The 19,718-nt window shown below is 33.3% G+C and overlaps 1 protein-coding gene across 2 annotated transcripts in view; it reads right to left on the bottom strand.

Moving 5' to 3' along the window:
* Positions 1–4,402: 4,402 nt before the first annotated feature.
* The window catches only part of LOC129247306 (scavenger receptor class B member 1), a 94,625-nt gene continuing 79,309 nt past the window's right edge, over positions 4,403–19,718 (bottom strand). For both annotated transcript variants that reach the window (XM_054886385.1, XM_054886384.1), the window contains exons 8-11: positions 19,203–19,369; positions 11,417–11,542; positions 10,720–11,340; positions 4,403–5,787 (exon numbers count right to left, since the gene is read on the bottom strand). In XM_054886385.1, the coding sequence (XP_054742360.1) occupies positions 5,578–5,787; positions 10,720–11,340; positions 11,417–11,542; positions 19,203–19,369 (1,124 nt within the window). In that variant the 3' untranslated portion in view covers positions 4,403–5,577. The remainder of the gene's footprint in view (positions 5,788–10,719; positions 11,341–11,416; positions 11,543–19,202; positions 19,370–19,718) is intronic.

Below are 19,718 nucleotides of genomic sequence, written 5' to 3' on the forward strand. Positions count from 1 at the left end.
TTCTTCAAGTCGATCCCAAGCCCATGAAGCGTATACACAACCATTTTCGTTCAGCGGAAGAATAAAACTAATTTTCCGTCAAATCAGATGACAGCTAAGTGTTACCATTCTTCAAATAATACCTAGTTCAAATCCGTAACGATAGATGGCGGGCCCTGTATATCTTTAGATGCCTGCCTCGAAGAAGTCTCACGCCAACTACTTCGCCTTCTTCACCTCCTCTGTATTTTCAAGTGAGCAAATGGTAATCTGAAGGCGTCTGGTCAGGCAAAAGCCGGGAGTAGTTCAAACACCCCATCCAAGAAGTCTACGAGTTGCTTCATGTCGTTGGCCGTATGAGAATTGGCAGTGTCGTGCAGCAGGCATACTCTTTTTGCTAGTATGTTGGTCTTCTATCACCATAAACTGTTGTAAACTCAATAAAAATGTCAACTTCAGTTTTTCTCTGCCCCACGAGGTAGGTTGGGTCAAGAGTTTTAAGAATCATCGTCATCATCATGCCTGGCACTACAGCTCGGTGTGAGCCTTAGCTTCCTCCACAATTTTTCTCCATGCATTTCGGTCCACAAGGCTATCTAAGACAGTCCTGCAGCAGCGATACAGCGACATGGACAAGCAGGTTAAGAAAAGTGCAAGAACGGACAAAAGGATCTGGAACGACAACATAGCCAGCAACGCGCAGTCCGCGGCGGAGACGCATCGCACCCGTGATCTTTTCCTCGCCATACGCAATTTAACCAACAAGTCACAGAAGTCCAGTAAGCCGCTTAAGGATGAGCATGGCGAAATGACGACGTCCAAAACTAAACAAGTACGCATTTGGGAAAAATACTACGAGAAGCTCCTTGCGCCAACACCATCCGTAGCAATACAGCCATGTGAATGTCCACGTCACTTGGTAAGATGCGATATCTCCACCACCTTGCCTGATGAGATCGAAGTTATGAACTCAATTAAAGCCCTAAAGGCCAATAAAGCGCCAGGACCAGACAACATCAATCCTGAACTACTTAAGGCTGACCCCCAGGTGAGCGCTCGGAGGCTACTCCCTCTACTGCAAAACATTTGGATGTCCGGGAAGATCCCGAATGACATTAAGGAGGGTGTCATCACGCTCATACCGAAAAAGGGCGATTTATCCGATTGCAAGAATTGGAGAGGCATAACACTATTAAGCATGGTCAATAAAGTAATAGCGCATATAATTAATAAAAGGCTCTCCGACGCACTGCAAAGTGGCCTACGGAATGAACAAGCGGGATTCCGACCACGCTGTTCTTGCGTCGATCAAATCAACACCCTGAGAGTGATTGTCGAGCAATCGGTCGAGTGGCGTTCGCCACTTTATCTCTGCTTCATCGACTTTGAAAAAGCTTTTGATACTCTTAACCACGAGGCAATCTGGGGAGCACTTTACTGCAAAGGAGTACCTGAAAAAATCATTTCACTTGTCAAAGAACTGTACAGTGAAGCAAGCTGCCGTGTGAGACATGAGGGCATCCTGCATCGTGCTATCTCCGCTCTTATTTAATCTGGTACTGGACTTAGTGATGCGACAAGCCTCAGCGGCGAGCAGAGGCATTTCCTGGGGCCTGAGCGGCAACCTTGAGGACTTAGACTACGCTGACGATATTTGCCTGCTATCACACAAACACTCACATATGCAAGCAAAAATAGAGGCGGTGAGCGAACTCGCAGCGAGGGCTGGACTGAAAATAAACATTGCGAAGACAAAGATAATGCGCATCAACACCACCGATTCACATATCTTTCAGATACGCGGCACTAACATCGAAGCTGTAGATGAATTCTGCTACCTAGGCAGTGTAATAAATAAAAACGGCGGTTCAGCGGCTGACATACGTAACCGGATATCGAAAGCTCGCGTAGTGTTTGGCATGCTTGATAAAGTTTGGAGAGCAACGCATATAACGAGGCGCACGAAACTGAGAATCTTCGAGTCCAATGTGAAATCTGTCCTCTTGAACGCGCCAACACGTGACATACAAGCAATGCAAGTATTCATCAACCGCAGCCTTCGCAAGATCACGCGCATTTTTTGGCCTAACGTCATATCAAACTCCGATCTGTGGACTATATCGAAACAGATACCAGTCTATCTCGAAATTCGACGCCGCAAATGGAAATGGATCGGTCACACACTTCGAAAGCCATATGGTGATATCACTAGAGCAGCCCTGGATTGGAACCCCCAAGGCAGCCGCAGACCTGGCAGACCATCTAACACGTGGAGGCGACTAGTAGAAACAGAAGTGCAACAAGCAGGCCGCTCCTGGCGGCAAATAAAATTCCTAGCTTCTAATAGATTTAACTTTAACTTGTTCATTGAGGCCCTTTGTTCCACCTAGGAACCACGGGAAAATATATATATATTTCGGTCCACAGCCCTACTACGGTAATTGATCGCCCCTATGTTTTTTAGATCGTCCATAAACATTGTCGTCTAACCATCTTTTTCGCAGACGCCCTCTTCGCTTTACACCATACATGCGTGCGTCGAAAACTTTGCAAGATATTTTTTCATCTAGTCTTCTGCAAACTTGTCCTAGCCATCGGATGCGCGGCGATTAACAAGCCGCACGACGTTTTCACCTTGTAGGAATTCCTCCAGTATCCTTCTCAGCATTCCTCTATTCAATATACTTAATTGTGTAATTTTATCTGCTTTCAGTGTCTACGTTTCACATCCATATATTGCCACTGGTAGAGTCAGTGTTTTATATATTTTCATTTTCGTTATTCTACTCAAGAGCTTGCTTTTTAACAGTTTAACGTGGGCAGAATATGCTCTGTTTGCAGCCGCACACAGGCTTGGATAGCAATCGTTGTAAAGCTAAATACACACCAGGCAACCGTTGAAGCAACGTGTGGCCTTTGTTTAAGAAACACGTTGCGACCGTTGCTTCAATCTCAGTATTGTGTATAACTGTGGTGCAGGAAAGGTAAAAGCGGAAGATACGTAAAATTAAATTTTTTAAATGATCGACGAAATGCGTAAAATTCCTTCTCTTATTATAATTGACGAACTTTTGTACGAAAATGAGGAAGAAGAGATGCAACAAAAGAAGAGAAAAAAAATCTGGTCCAAAAATTGGCTATTAAAAAAATCGAATTTTCGAACGAGAGGTTGCTGAAAGAACTGAAGGAAAATGAGCCAGCGGACTATAAAAATTACATGAGGATGGACGAAGCCCTGTTTAGAAAATTGTTGGACTTCGTAAAGGCCAAAATAACGAAACAAGATACCATAATGAGAGAGGCAATATCAGCAGAAATTAGACTGGCAATAACTTTGCGGTATCTTGCAACAGGAAACGCTTTTGCGGACTTGAAATTTTTATCAATTTTATTGTATTCATTTTTTAATTGTTCGTATGCTTTTTTTCTAAAATTTTTATTTTTATATTTTTCACTACTTATATCCCACAGCTCTCTCAAATTTTTATATTCGTTGATAAAATTAACATAATTTTCATTATTTTCAATTGCCATTTTTTCCTTTTTCACTTTATTTTACTCCGCACGAACCTTCTTCTTTGCTTGTGTTCAACGAACTGAACGAGTAAAAGCAGTAAACAATGATACACACGATGCAACGGTTGCAGTCACCTATCCCAAAAATCAAATTTAGTTGATATTTCAGGCAACGGTTGCAGCAACACGAAAATCATTTGGCAACACAGGCCGAGTTGCTGCAACGGTTGCCTGGTGTGTATTTAGCTTAACATCTGTTCTACTCAGACGCAGTTTGAAGTATGCTAACCTCAAATTGGCCTCATTTTGAAGGATAGGAAGCAGGATATATAACAGCGCCAAAGAAATGCTCCCTACGGCCGTGAAAACCATTGCAATCCTAATTTCTGATAGAGAACCACAGCCACCATTTCCGGTTATTGTAAACGATTTCTAGGCTTTTACAATCCTATGATGGCGCATTAAGCGCTTTTCTTCCACCCACTTCGACTTTCCTTTTCTACGAACATGTGAAGTCGAAAATAACTCTCAGCTAATACGTCCCTTTCGACAGTTTAATTTTATTTTCAAAAATAAATCTGTACTCACACCGCCTTATCCATTAGCTACTAACAAACTTTGATTGGCATTATTTTTTGGAATGAAAGTGAAAAGTAAATAAAACCATTTGCATTTAATTTCAAAAATTTATTTAATATTACATTTTACCAACCATATTTGTATAGTATATACATATGTATGTACATATAATAATCTCTATAGATTATAATTACATTGTATACGTGTGTGAAAGGGCTGCGTAATGTCTAAAATGCATTTCATAAAAAAATTGCGGTAATGCATTTGCGTACAAGAAAAAAAAAAAACAGTTGCTTAACATGTTTTCGATAGATTGAGTTAATTATTATTTTATAATGATGTTTATACACAAAAAATCAAACTTTATATACACCCAATAAAACCTTGGCCTTAAAATGGAAAACCCCTTAACATAATGCTTGATTAATTCTTGGCAAAAATGATTTAAAGAAAATAAATTCACACGTGTAAAATGAAATAGAAAAGGAAGAAAATCAGAAAGTATCATTATTCGATATTCTACTACAAATCACAGCGCGAATCGTTGACAAAAAATTTGCCTTCTTATTTTATATCGATAAATATGTATGTATGTATGTATATAAATGTTTCATTTGAATTGTTTTCTAAAATTACTTTCTTTTTAATTGAACTTCAGGTTAATTTAATTTTGTGAATTTTGTGCGTGTGTGCGCATGTGTAGCTACTTATGTATGTAAGTATGTACTAGTGCCACTACATAATTCAACGCACACACTGCTTTTTGTACATACAACATAAATTCATAGAAGACGTGTATTATGTACACGTACATACATGTATAATAGACATACATATATGCATGTACATATATATAAATATTTGCATGTATGTGTATATGGGTAGTATATGTAATGCATATTTATATAGATTTGGTTTCTTTGCACCTCATGGAGGCGGTATTACTTAAAATTAAATTAAATATTTTTGTAGAGCTTGCGTACAAATGCATACATGTAAGTTTATGCAAGGAATGTATGTATGTGTGTACATTTTTATACTTAAACATAAATATGTACATATGTATGCATGTATTTACTATCTATACAAATACATACATACATGCGCCTGCATTCCTAATTATCACAGCTGCATAGTTTTACTATAACTGATTGCATTTGCATTATATTAGTATTAATACGATATGCATTAATCCAAAAACAAAACGCCTGCTTTTTTGTTTGTTTTATACTTAAATAATACAAACATCCTAACTACAACTATGAGGCGTAATGGCAAAAGCAATACTTTAAGATTAAAGAAATAGCCTTTATGCGCCTAACTATTACTTTTACTACTACAATTACCACTATTACTACTATATATCTATGTATGTACATATGCAGTTACATAGTTATGAATATCAAAGGTACATTAGAATAATGAACATAACCGCTAAACCCAATGCGCTGTGAGCTGATAATGCATGTGTGCATGCATGTATGTGCATGCATTAATTTCTATTCAAACTGTATAGTTGCTATTCGAGTTTGCACTTCGACTACTGCTTGCTGCGCTGCTGGCGGTGTAATGCAGCGCTGCGCCGTCATCGATACTGTTCGGTGTTCTGTTGTTAGTTGTCGTCTGTTTAGATGCTGTCTTGGCATCTATGCTAAGGGCAGTGTTCGTGTGTTGATTTTGATTACTTTCAATCATATCGACATTAATTGAAGTCTGCAAAGAAAGAAGTAAAAATGTTTATTTGATTCATGATGCATTATATTAATGTAATGAAAGACGGATGAATAGTTTTAATGACTGCGGGTATAGCTGCAAGAAATTGGCTTCTCTCAACAAATGCATGTGTATAACAAAAAAAAAAAAAAAAAAAACTCGTGAAAATTACTCTCTGAATGATCAGTTATGAGCAACATTTGCTTCAAGAAAAATTTGAGAATGCCAATCGTAAGAGTGCGCCTAAATTTCGTGCATGTTAAAAAGGACTACAAAATCAACAGTGAAGACATCAGTATACATCACTTTCTTCATATTACCGTTCAAATCTGATGTTAAAAATGATGACAAGCTGCAGCAGCATTGTCAGAGGCTTAGCCATGTGCCATTTACATAATTTCTTGTTTCGCACTTCATTAAAATTCCTGAGTGGTGGATATTAGCCGTTTGCGGTTTGAAAAAACGGGCATTTAAGAAATGCCGGCAAAAGAATAATTTATTAAAATAAATAAATATGTAAATGATAGGAAAAATTTCCATCTTTTTTCTCCTTATGCCTGCCTACCTAGGCTATGAACCTTAAATGTTCATATGCTGGTGTGTATGCTAGCAATTTGTGTTAAATTCTAAAGCTACGTTCTTTAGTGTAAATGGAAAATTTTTTAAGAGTAAACAACTTCATTCAACGTCTTTCACCAGTTGCTAATAAGGCGGATTTGCGACGCACATATTATGGAATTTTACAGCAGAATGTTTGCAAAAGTTGCTACACCAGTACAAGATGGTGCAAAATTAATCAACGAATTTTGTTTTTGAATAAATTTTTTACTAAATAAAAAAAAAAGAAATAATTTTGAGTGCTGTAAATCTGTTTTTTATGCTGCAGGTGTCTAGTTCACAGGTGCCAAATATGATTGACATACAAAGTCATTTACAAAAATTATAAATCTTCCGATAGGCTAATTAATTTTGTGCTATCTTGTATAATCGGCGCTTACACTCTTTGTCTGTTGGATGCTTGGCTGGGCTCCTCCTCCCATTTATTGTGCGCGTCTTAAGTAATATATGTATGTAAGTTTAATAAATTTGTAAAATTGTGAATACTTAATAGCTTTCACGATAGATGCCAACTCAAAATATTCCTTACTAACTTGTTTTTAACAATACTGTCAATGTAGAATTGTTTTTGTTCTTCATTGGATTTATGTAAATTTTAACCTAACCGAAAATCTTCCGTGTTAATAAATTACACATATTGTTTAACGTAAAAGAAAAACCTTGAAGAAAAAATATTAGGTAGACTTAGACGTTGAAAGAATTATTGAGGCAGGTAATGTCTAATCTACATCTTCTGCCACACAAAAAAAAGAAAACAAAAACACAAAAACAAAAAAATTAAAATTAAAAAAAGTTTGAAATAAATAAAAAGAGGAAAAAAACAGTTATGACGACGCTACACGTAATATAAATAAAGTGCAACATTTTTGCTTTGACACATACGCACGTTCATATGCGTACATATTTTAAGAAAGATGGAAATTAGTAAATTTTTGCACAGAAATCATTATTTTTCCATCTGCGTGCGAATCGCCTTTAAGTTAAGATAACATGAAATGAAACAAATTCGGAAGCAGCGAAGTAATGACATTTTAATTAAATACAGAAACTTTATCACACTCGTAGATAAAATGGCACGACAGCTAAAAAAATGCACACAAAATCCATACGCACTCTCTGACAGCTAACATACATAAAGTATGCAACAATTCAGTCACCATTTTGTGTATTGAAGTCTTTGTTGGGGAAATGCTTTACTTCGTTATAGCATTCAATAAAAGCAATTTTGAGTTAGCACAACCCTTTTAGAGGGTAGCATAAAATATGTTTAACACCATAATCAATATCTACTACATTTTGTCATTAAAAGTATTCCCGCTTTTATGTAAATATACAACTACATGCATTTATATGTATGTATGTGGCATAAGCTGCATGCACTACCGGCGCTCATGATGTACGGCTCTCCTGTGCTCACCTGAGTGTCGCAAGTAAAGTAAAGGCAAAGAACGTATGTAAGTCACAATGCTAGTGCACGCTGTTGATAACATAGTTTCATATAACTTGATTTCTGAAAACTGTATTCGCTTAATTAGCTTTAATTTCAACATAGTTAGGTATATTTATTATATTTGAAGAAAAAACGCTTGAAATATATGTTTTTTAGTGATTATTTAATATTAAAGCTCTACGTACATATATTAGAATAGCTCAAAGAATAGCTCTAAAGTTTTAGAAGAGACTTGAAATTTCCGAATTTTTAATTTTAATTAATAATTGTCAATTACATTAGCAAGATCTTTTTCTTAAAATACTTAAAAATGTTTACCTTAATTTTTTATTATTACTTTCTTATATTGTAATTATGCCAAATAAAGATAGGAGTAATTCGGAAAATTTATTATTCTGTGGAAAAATAATTTTGTTTTATGGACGTAAAAGACGTAAATGTTGACCGCTATCTGAGGTTTCTATACATACATACACTTGCATGTATAAAAGTTTGTAGATTTTGAGTGTTTGATTTTTGGGTATTTGCAATTAAAGTTACCCAAAAAAGTAAAAATAAAAACAACAAACAAAACTAGTTTTATAGAGTTCTACTACGTCACTTGCTGACGTAATGAGAAAGTATTTAATGGGAAAAGTGCCCATGCATTTATTCATAAAATTTCAAATTGCTAATGCAAATAGCATTGACGGATAGTTTTCCAAACAACTAATAACTGTAATCCAACATGAAATAATTATTTGCATATACAAGTATAAAATTTCTTTACGCTATGCGGAATTGCTGTGTGTTACGTAACCGCATAGGTCAATGGGTACCTGCACGTGCACTTGTGCATTATATTTTTATTATTACTAAAGTCGAAAAAGTAAATTAAAATAAAGTAAAATTGAGCAATTAAAGTTTAACGGTAGTAAGTGCTATCACATACAAAACGCGCATGCGAGGAATGCCAATATTGGGGAAATTGGTCAGTCCCGAAATTTCGGGATATTATTAATAATTAATTCAGAGTTTTAATTTAGTGATAGTTCTGAAATTCTATGCTACATTCAGTACAATCCCGAAATTTTTATTAAATTCGGCTAAAGAAAAAAAAAAAACGTTTACGTAAACCATTTTAAAGAGTGCGTATTTTTCAATTAAAAAAATTAAACAAATAAACAAAATTCTACGCAACATTACTTCACATCAGACAGCTAATATTACTGTGATCATACTTCACCAACTTCACTAACCAATTTAAAGCATGAAAAGTGTGGTGAATTTTATTAGTTGTCATTAGGTGATTTTCTTGTAATATGACTTTTAATCACTCTTATAGCCTAGACAGACGGTGGCGTTAATTGGGATTATCCCAGGAATTCAGTGCGACTAATGCGAATTTACAACTAGACTTAATTCTGATAATTTAAGCGGATTAGGGGAATTTTCGATGGCAACATTGTCGAAAAATGACAGTTAATATCTATTGTGAATGAAAAATAATGGAACTTTTATAGAGAAGAACAAGAAGGACTGGATGCAATGCTAGTTTGGACGTGCCGAAATGACATTAATTGTTTTGATATCTCCGAACAGTTTGAGCAATTGCAATTTAAGATTGCTTTTAATAAAAAAATTGTTTTTAGTATTAGGGCAGCTAATACCCATATTTCTTGCCTCCGGTACATCTCTTACTGACAAAATTATCCAATAAACAAATCAGCTCTTCACTAATCCGCGTAATCACGGTCTGTCACACCCAATCACAATTTTAATCAGAATTAACTGCGCCGGTAGTCCCGATTAACGCTGTCGTCTATCTAGGCAGTCAGACTTTTGCTTATTTGCAAATGCTTAGTGCAAATGCAAAGTTTCGATAACAAAAAAAAACCTCGTGACTCCCGGGATTGACATCTCTAAGGCATACACATATTGTGTTCCAAAGAGTTGTATGTTTGTACAGGCTTTTATTCTAGCCCAGACCGCTTGCCGCCAACATGTTTCCGACTGATTTCCGTACGTAGTTTGCCTTGATTAACTTAAATTGATCGATTTGCCATTGGCATTGAGTTTAATTGTATACTAACAGTGTAGTTATATCTCGTCAATAAGTTATAGGATCTTAAACTTAATCATACTCGTCAATGTGTCAATAACACTAAAGTTGTGGTTTAGGGGGAGTTCCAAATGCTGCATGAGTCTTTGGGATTAATATACTAGGGTATGCAAAAAGTATTAAATTCGTATTCTGCTACGTTCTCAAGGCTATTTATCAGGTGCTTGCTGTGAGTTTCAGATTTTGAGAAAAGACAGCAGTGAGGTGCCCAAAAAATCAAATTACACGCTATTGATAAGCTTTTTGATAACGAGTAATCAGGTTGGTCAAGAGAGGTTATCTAATGAGTCAAAATTATTGAAAAAGGAATATCACGGCAATAGGGTGAAATAAAATACTTGGGCACATACTTGGCAGTAAAGATTATTTCAAGTTGGTCGAGGTTAAAATAATAGATATTTCGTGCGAAATCGAGGCTGAAGCCATTTTTTATTGGGATTCCCGTGGCATAGTTTGCGTCATTGAACTCGAAAAGAGGGGTGGGACCACCGATACACAAGAGCGCAAATTTGAATGCAATACGCTAGGAAATTGTATACAAAAATTCGGTAAAAATTGAATTATTGAATTGCATGGGGAAAAGGAGAGCGGTCATCTATAACATGAAGGCCTTCTTTTGAAGGCAATAAAAATTGGCGAACAGTTCAAGGAAGTGTGTTGATATAAAACAAAAATGTTCATGCATTCTCCGATGAGTGTTCGTATGTATGCAAATATGTAATAGCTGATTTGAGAGCAAGCACTGATGCACATCCACACTTACCTCACTTGGTGTCACTGCATAGCCTTCACCACTACTGTTTTTGCTGATGCTGCTTTGTGCAACGTCAGCCTCACCACCTTGTCTTTGTTCCAACAAACAGGGACATGTGGACGAGTTGTGACTGCATAGTGATGAGGATGTCAACGAATTGCTATCATCGTCATCATCATCATCACCACTCTCCGAATAGGATATCGCTGGCTCCAATTCCAATGCAAACGAACTGTGACGTGGCTGTGACGAAGCCATTTCTTTATATAACAAATCTACACCAGCCTCCATATCATCGTCATCATGACGTCTGATGACATCACTCTCGTGTGGCAAATGTTGAGCTTTTTCATGTTGATGCAACAACTTCATTTCGCATGGCTTATAAACATCATTGCAATGCGTATTGGCGACACCACGAAGCATATTCACTTTGCTATATTTACCATCGGAGATTTTATTCAACTGCGACAAATTCGACATGCGTAGTGTGGCACGTGTAACGGCGTACAACAAGAGTGCAATACCAAGCACCAGACTACCCCAGTAGCCGAGGATATCGAGATATGGAAGAATGTTGAGGTAAAAATTGAAACGTGTATCAAGTGATTCAGGCAATTCGGGCATCATCTGTAAATTAAAAGACGAAAAATCTTATTTTAGTTACTGCGCGCAAAACAAGAATTGTTGTTGTGAAAAAACTTACGATATCGAACCACAACATGGGTATTGTTAGATGACTGAAACGGCTGACTTGTCTGAAGGCGCTCATATCATCGAAGTGCATATTGATTTGTACTTTGGCGGATATGGAGAGGGGCAAACCGGAATCCTGGTGAAAATAAGAAATGAAAAAAAAAAAAAAAATTATTATAAATAAGTAAAAAATGCTTGAGAAATGCAAATTTTTATTGAAAGTGAGGTAAAACTAGTTTTCAATTTGATTGCAACTAAAAAGCAGGCAGTAAAAAATTTATTATATTATTTTTGCATGCGAGTGAGCTCACTTTGTCTATCGGATGTAATGAACTTTTTTCTATAATATTTAAACATTTTCAATACCGGTAGGCGACAAGGTTTTCTCAAATTTAAATACAATAACAACTAGTTTCACTAGCTACGCAACGAAATTGCTTAATATTGGGTGCCTCATTAGTGAGCAGCTTCTAATATTTTCACTTTAGCGCTGTTTTTTTTTTATGTCAATCCGAAAGTGAAGTGAGTTAGCAGTTAGTATATTCGTATACTGACTTTGAGGTTATGTCAAGGAGGATTACATGGACACTAATATTTTAACTCCACTAACGAATAATGACAGTTTTGCGGAGATGGTTCGAAAGTGTAGTCGAGCGATTGTGTATCTCGTTTTCGGAATTTTTTTTTTACCAAAATGATGAAAATTGCGCTAAAAAAGCACCAATCAAAAGCAGATATAACCTCGAATATTGTGTTCCGCAACATCCGGCCGCCGTACACTGGGGATTTTGCGGAAAAAAGTCAAATTTGCAACATACCACCTACGCAATGTTTAATGGTATTTCTAAATTCCAGAATAGATCCAACAATAAAATCAAAAAGAATTACTAAACTCCGACTTACAGTTTTTTTTTATAGATATGTCAAAAGTATAATTTTTTTATAGTCTTGAACTGACCAAGAAAAAACTTCAAAGCCCAAGGTGGTTTCTTTTCTTTTTGCTTGAGCCGACTTCCAATTTTTTATTTTTCATTTAGGGTACGATATTTTTATATATTTTAGCCGGAAGAACAAAGGCTGTAAAGCATTTGATTATCTATTTATAATTAATTTTACGAAAAAAAAAATCATATTCCTTCATATTCTTGGATCTGCAAGTTGAGCTACATTTACCTACGGTCAGAAACTAGTATCAACGTGTTGCTTAATATCGTCTCTTTCAGTTTTAATCAATTGCAGGTGCCACCAGGCGGCACTGATTATTTTTTGGCAATGATAATAACTAAACGCTTTCTAGTGTGTGCATAATGATAACGAAACACTTTTAATTTTGTTTTGACCTTTTGAGGGTAATTCAGAATTATGAACTTACATGTATCCTGTGCGTAAATATTTGCTGGCTTATATTAATAAAAAAAAAAATTATGAATTTAAAAAAAAAATATCTTTTTTAATTTTTTTAAAAAATAGTTTTTAGACATGTTCTTTTCATACACAAATATATACAACTTCGTTAGTAGTAAAAATATAAATATTTTTTGGGATGTATACTTTTTTCCGCATCTCTGTACAAAAATCCCCAGTGTGCGCCGTCGACGAGTGGGTTGGTGCGTGAACGTGAACGGGAGTGTGTAGTTTCGAATCTTCGTGCTTGAACATCAAAAAATAAAAAAAAGTTCTAATTGCGGTTGCTGCTCGGTAGACAATGGCAAACCTCTGAATGTATTTCTGCCATGAAAAAGCTTCTCATAAAAAACCATTTGCCGTTTGGAGTCGGCTTAAAACTGTAGGCTCCTCTATTTGTGGAAAAAAATCAACACGCACACCACAAATAGGAGGAAGAGTTCGGCTAAACAACTAACAGAAGTGTATGCGCCAATTATTTATTTATTTTATACAAGACCTCCATGCCTATCGTCTTTCATACAGTAAAGAAGTTCTCAGAATTTTTAAAATTTCAGCCCATACTATCTTACTGGAACACCCTATAGCTAGGTATATACAAGTATATGATTACATATGATTGAAATGCAGCGCTTACACATCCTTATTGATACTTGTTTTGAGAATTTTTAGAAGACGACCTTAGCAAGTGCCTTTCCGTAGCACGCCAAAAATTTAGCGCTACTAACACAATTTCAATGGTGGTGGAGCTCATATTTTTGTGACATTGACACAATTAACAAAAATGCAATGAATAAATCGCTTACATTTTCTAGCCAACTAAGTAACTGTGTGTATGTATGTATGTGCGTGTATGGCGCAATAACAATTTTTTAATTCTACCCCAACTATTACAAATGCGAACAAATGCACAGGTATTAGAAAATTGCATCAATATCGAATGATTGATTGGGCGGTGATCGTTTAGCAATTAAAAACTTACATCATACCTATTATTTAATAGCATTTATCTGTACTTAGAATTACTTGCAGCAAGCAAGGTTATAAACTACATAAAGGTATGCATAATTGCGATGAGGGGAATATATGAAAATTCCAGTGTTTCCAACTGGTTTACCAGCGTCTAAATTAGCAAAGAGTAGCTGAAGTTGGAAACAATTTTAATAAACATAAAGTATTTTAATGCAAGCACAAAAGGATGTAGAGTTTTTATAAAAATTGCATAATTTTTATATGCACTTAATAACAATTTAAGCTTTTGTTGTCAATTAAATTTAATTAAATAATTTTTAGAACTGATATTAATTTTTTCGTAATATTATAATTTATTTCTGAAATTGTTTAAAATACTCTTATTGGTATAAACGCGCGAGTGTGTGAATTGTAAAGCTACCACAGCCACCCACACTCACCCACATTGTGCACACACCATCAGCCTGCTATGGCTATCGATTTTCGATACTTTCGCCACGCGTCTTATCCTAAGCACCTGTTTTAATATGAAAATATTCAGCATCTATCTCAACCTTCCACACAAATTCGACTCCACTTTCACTGACAATCTCATTTGATTTTTATAAAATGCTCCAGGTGTGTATAGATAGACTCGCATAAGAAAATAAGAACATTTAAAATGAAACAAAAATCAGCAGTGGGATTGTTTAGTAGAATAGCTGTTTGTGCTTAACTGTAGCAGTAACAATTTTGGCGAAAGTTTACCGAAAATAAAAGGCACCTGAACTTGTTAATATTTTAAATGCACTGGAAATGCATAAACAGCGAGTTTATCGGATTCCTACTGGGTGTTTTTCTTCCACAGGTATACACATACATATTTGAATGCATTTAGTTAGTGAAATTACAAATGCCATCCGCTAACTACATACGAGTACACTACAATTTTTAGTTGAGCAAAAAAGTACATCTCCTTAGAAAATTGTAAATCAAGTGAGTTTATCGGTTATTTGGCTAGTTATGAAGGCGTGAACCTGTCACAAAATTTATATGATTTGCAAATCAAGTTTACATTAATTTATTTCGCATGCAATTTCAAAGTAGTAAAACATTGCGCTTAGTGCTACTAAGTACTGCATATAATTGCATACAAATGCATATACCTACATATGTATGTATATTCGGAGCGACAGCAATTTCTATACATGTAAATAAGCAATTAATTACGCATTAATTGCCAAGGATAACACACCGCAGAAAATCCTAGTAGGAGTGATTAAGTTAACGACTTTCTAAAACAAATATATGAGAATCAAAAAGTGGGGGAAAAAGTAAACAAAAAAAAAAACAGTTCCGACAGCCGACACGTTCAATTTCCCGTTAGAGCTTTTAACTTAATTAGTGTGCTTGTGTATATGTATGTACAAGTATAGAGCTAGTTTTTAGTGGCTAATAAAGTGGTTGCGTTTTACGAAAGAAAATAAATGTAATTTAATGCAATTTTTGGAGCTGGTCTTAGTTGCATACGACAGGTACTGCCATTTCAACAAAATTTGTTTGTTAAAAAATTACTTTTTGGTTCTAAGCAAAATATTGAAAAATTTACTTCATGTTTTGTTTATTTGTATTATTTGTTTATTTGTATGAAAAGCCTTAATATTTTGAGAATTGGGTCAAATGATAAAAAAAAATTAATTATAAGAAAATAAATAAATTTTATTTGTATGAAAGGCTTTAATAATTTGAGTACTGGGTCAAATAATAAAAAAAAATAGTTATAAAAAATAAATTAATTATTTGAAAACTGTGCCAAATAACAATAAAAAAAAGTAATTATAAAAAAATAAATACATTTTATTTGTATAAAAGGCCTTAATATTTGTGCAAAAAATAAAAAATAAATTATAAAAAGATAAATAAATTTTATGTGTATGAAAGTCTTAATATTTTGAAAACTGTGCAAAATAATAACAATAAAAAAAAAAATAAATTATAAAAAAATAAAAAAAAAATTGTATTTGTATGAAAGGCCTAAATATTTTGCCAATTGTGCCAAATAATAAAAAAAAAACAATAATAAAATAAATTATAAAAAAATAAATTATTATTATTTGTATTAAAATCTTTAATATCTTGACAACTGTACCAAAAAGAAAAAAAAGTAAATTACGCTTTTTGAATTCGTTAATTGCTATAAGAATTATATGCAGAAGTGGTCCCAATACTAACGGAGCGACATTTTGTAAAGCTTTAACAATTTTTTAAAGATTTGTGTATAAAAACATAGCTGGTATTACAATAAAAACCATATAAGTCAAAGTTTCACACATTGAACAAAATTAAAATAAAAAAAACAATTTTGATTATTTATTTATTTTTTTAATTTTTTTTTCATAAAAATATAGCTGATATTATAATAAAACCCATATAGCTTCACACTTTGTTCAAAAAAAAAAAAAAAAAACTATTGACTATTTATTTTTTTAATTTGGTTTTAAAAAAATATAGCTGATAATCATATAAGTCAAAGTTTCACACTTTGAACAAAATTAAAACAAAAAAAAAAAATTTTGGCTATTTGTTAATTTTTTTAATTTTTAAAAACCGTGCAACTCAAAACTTCGTAGAAAAATAATATTTTTTTTTATTTTTTATTTTTTTTTTGTTTTTAATAAAAATATAGCATATGTTACAACAAAAATTATGTGACTCAAAGTTTTACACTTTGTACATTTTAACCAAAATTACATTTAACCAAAAAAAATTTTTTTGACTATTAATTTAAATTTTTCTTTTTTTACATTTTTTTTACGATCGATTAAAACATATATAAAAATGTAGCTGGTATTACAACTAAAACCATATTCAAAGTTTTACACTGTGCATAAAATTTTAAAAATCTCAAAAAATTTATTATACATCAAAATTTAAAATTTTTTACATCAAAATTTAAAATTTTTTACATCAAAATTTTAAATTTTTTACATCAAAATTTTAAATTTTTTACATCAAAATTTTAAATTTTTTACATCAAATAAATATTTTCAATTTACTTCAAAATCTCAAATTTTTTAGTCAGAATTTTTAGAGACCATTAAATTTTGGTATAATTTTGTGCAAGTTTAAAGTCGAGTAAAATAAGAATAATTTTTTTTGTTGACGGTTACACATTTAAATTTCTGTTACACATTTCTTTCATATAAAAAAATCTTTTCGCAAGGCTGCTTTATAATTTTTTTCATAAATTCAAGGATCTAAAGTAAGTAGCTTAAATATTTTTTTAAATAATATAAATATTTTATAAATAAAAAAAAAAAAATAAAAAATTGGCATAGTTTTTCTTCTATCACATCAAATGCTACGAAAATTCGATTTCAACTTTTATCAAAATTAATTAAAAAAAATATTTTAATAAATTTTATTATTTTATTCATCATAAAACCCTCGTTTTTTCAAAACTTAGCGAAATATAGTATCTAAAAATTCACTTTTCTGTTTCTCAATTAGTCTCAAATATTTCGCAAAATTTCGCCATAAAAATTGTGTAAATAAAAAATTAAATGTACTCTGCAACCAGTCTTACCAGATAGCAAAACTAATTTGGCCTAAAATTTTTATAAAAAAGTTTAAAAATAAGGAAAAAATTTGATAAAACGCAAAACTGTGCTCCTATTTTTCAATTTGTCTCACAAAAACTATGAAAAACCGCCTCAATCATTGTATGAAAAAATTATATTATTTTTTTTGTAAATTTGATATCTTGAAAATTGAGAACAATATCACCTATATCTACGATGATTTGGCAGTAAAATTTTATGAACTAAAAAAAAAAAAAACAAAAAAAGAAAAAATTGTCAAGCTTAGCTTCTAAGATTATTTAATAGCAGAAATATCAAGTACGGTCTCGCATTACCGGCAAGCAATTAATTTCGAGAACAATGAAAACAATTAAAATTATTTAAATACTGTGTAAACAAAACACTAGCGCCAATACGTACATACATGCGCACACATGTTGCACAGAAGTATCTTTGTTGTGACAGGTATTTAACCACAACTTGATTTATAGGTTCTATTTGGATAGGATAGCAAGTATGTATGTGCATACGTAGTAAGTGTATGCGCGAGTGCAAAAACCTTTTCTATATTGATAAACAATTAATAGAGTGACGTCACACCGCTCTATAATTCCAACTATGATAATAACAATAGAACAAATAGAATATGAACGAAAGTGGTTTTGTTTTTGTGACTCCAACAATTTCACTTTAATATGCAGCACGACATAGTAGTGACTTTTTTCTTTTTAAGTCATATGAAGTAATTACTGTTACTTATGCCGGGGATTGGCTTTTGTTTTTATATTGATTTATATGAAGTGATGTTGAGTAAAATATTTAATGTTTTGAACGGTTTCATACGTATTATCTTATTAAAGTCATGACAATAAATTTCCATTGCATGAATGAATAATTCCCAATATAATACAACGCAAAACGAGTAAATGATTAATTAATATTTGCTGCTTTTTATAATGTGGCGTTGTAAATCAACCGGTTGCCTATCGGCTGAAAGAATTTTCAATTGCACTTTTGCTATGAAAAATCGTCGATAGAGAAACCATCTGGCCTTCGAAGGTAATATAAAAAATATAAAATATATACTACTCTTTTCTTCAAATAAATAGAGTTTACGATTACTATCTCTGGAAAGTAGTCCATGTTCTTACGATTACGAATTACAAAAAAAAAAGTGCTTCAATACGAAGTTGCGTAAATCTAAGATTTTTCTTCTACTTGATGGAAATTATACGACAGACGTGATAATAATGAAGTACCATAGAATATAGTATACAGGTGAGGCGCAAGTTGTCATAAATGTCGTACTGTCACATGCTCTAAAGTTTCTAATGAATGCTTTCACAACTCCAAACCATAACCAACTATTTGTAATATGAATATGAAACATTAGATTTGTTTACATTAAATTTGATTATTTCCTTTGAAAATGTGTTATTTTTTAACTTTATTAGCTTTTAATATGCTTTCTGCGTTTGACTTTCTGGTGAATTTGCCCATCTTCACTTGATCGGAAATTTTAAATTTCATTAATTTCTGTGTCATCCTGTAACTAAATAGTAACCACGATTCAAACTCTGCCAAATTCTTACATCCTCACTCTCTCTGCTAAAATTCTCACGCCTAGAGAAATGCAACAACTCTTTGCACTATTTACACATTAAACAATTCCTGGTTGTAGTTTATTGACATTTAGCGCTGCAGTTTTAGTGATAATGCAGTTCAAAATCCCAGTCTCACAGAAAGTGTTAAAAGGAAATTTGGTTTTGCAGTAAAGCGTTACTAGTCTCGGTTATAATATAAACTAATACTAAAAAACAAGTGCCTGCATCTCATTTACAATATGCTTCGCTCACTTACCGGTTGTACAACGAATGCGGAGGCAAATTTCTTCTCATCAGGTTCAACGCCGGTTATGTTGTTAAGCAGACCGGGATCACCGTGCATGAAGTGTGGATAACTTAGGGAAATGGGGAAGCCATAATAACAATCGGTGACGTCGATTAGACCTTGTGGCTGACATTTACCTGTTGCAAGTAGAAAAATAGCAGCAATGAGAAAAATATGCAAATGCGAGATATGCTGAACATTGTATGGAAAAATAAATAAATAAATACGAAAACTAAGAATGCTTTTGAAATGTGGTTTACGCTGCAGCCGGCAACGCCTATTTACAATGTATATATGTTTATATATATGTACGTATATTTAATTGTATAGTATTTTACAATGCATAAGGAAATGCTATGGTTTAGAGAGATTTATCTTTTCTGTTGAATTTTATAATGAGTGAGCTTTGTGAAGAACGATTCTGAGTGTATGCAAAACAGGCAAGATATAATTTAACTGATTTTTATTAAATTATAGTAAGTATAA

This window comes from Anastrepha obliqua, chromosome 5 (assembly GCF_027943255.1).
Source record: "Anastrepha obliqua isolate idAnaObli1 chromosome 5, idAnaObli1_1.0, whole genome shotgun sequence".
Classification (NCBI taxonomy): Eukaryota; Metazoa; Arthropoda; class Insecta; order Diptera; family Tephritidae; genus Anastrepha; species Anastrepha obliqua.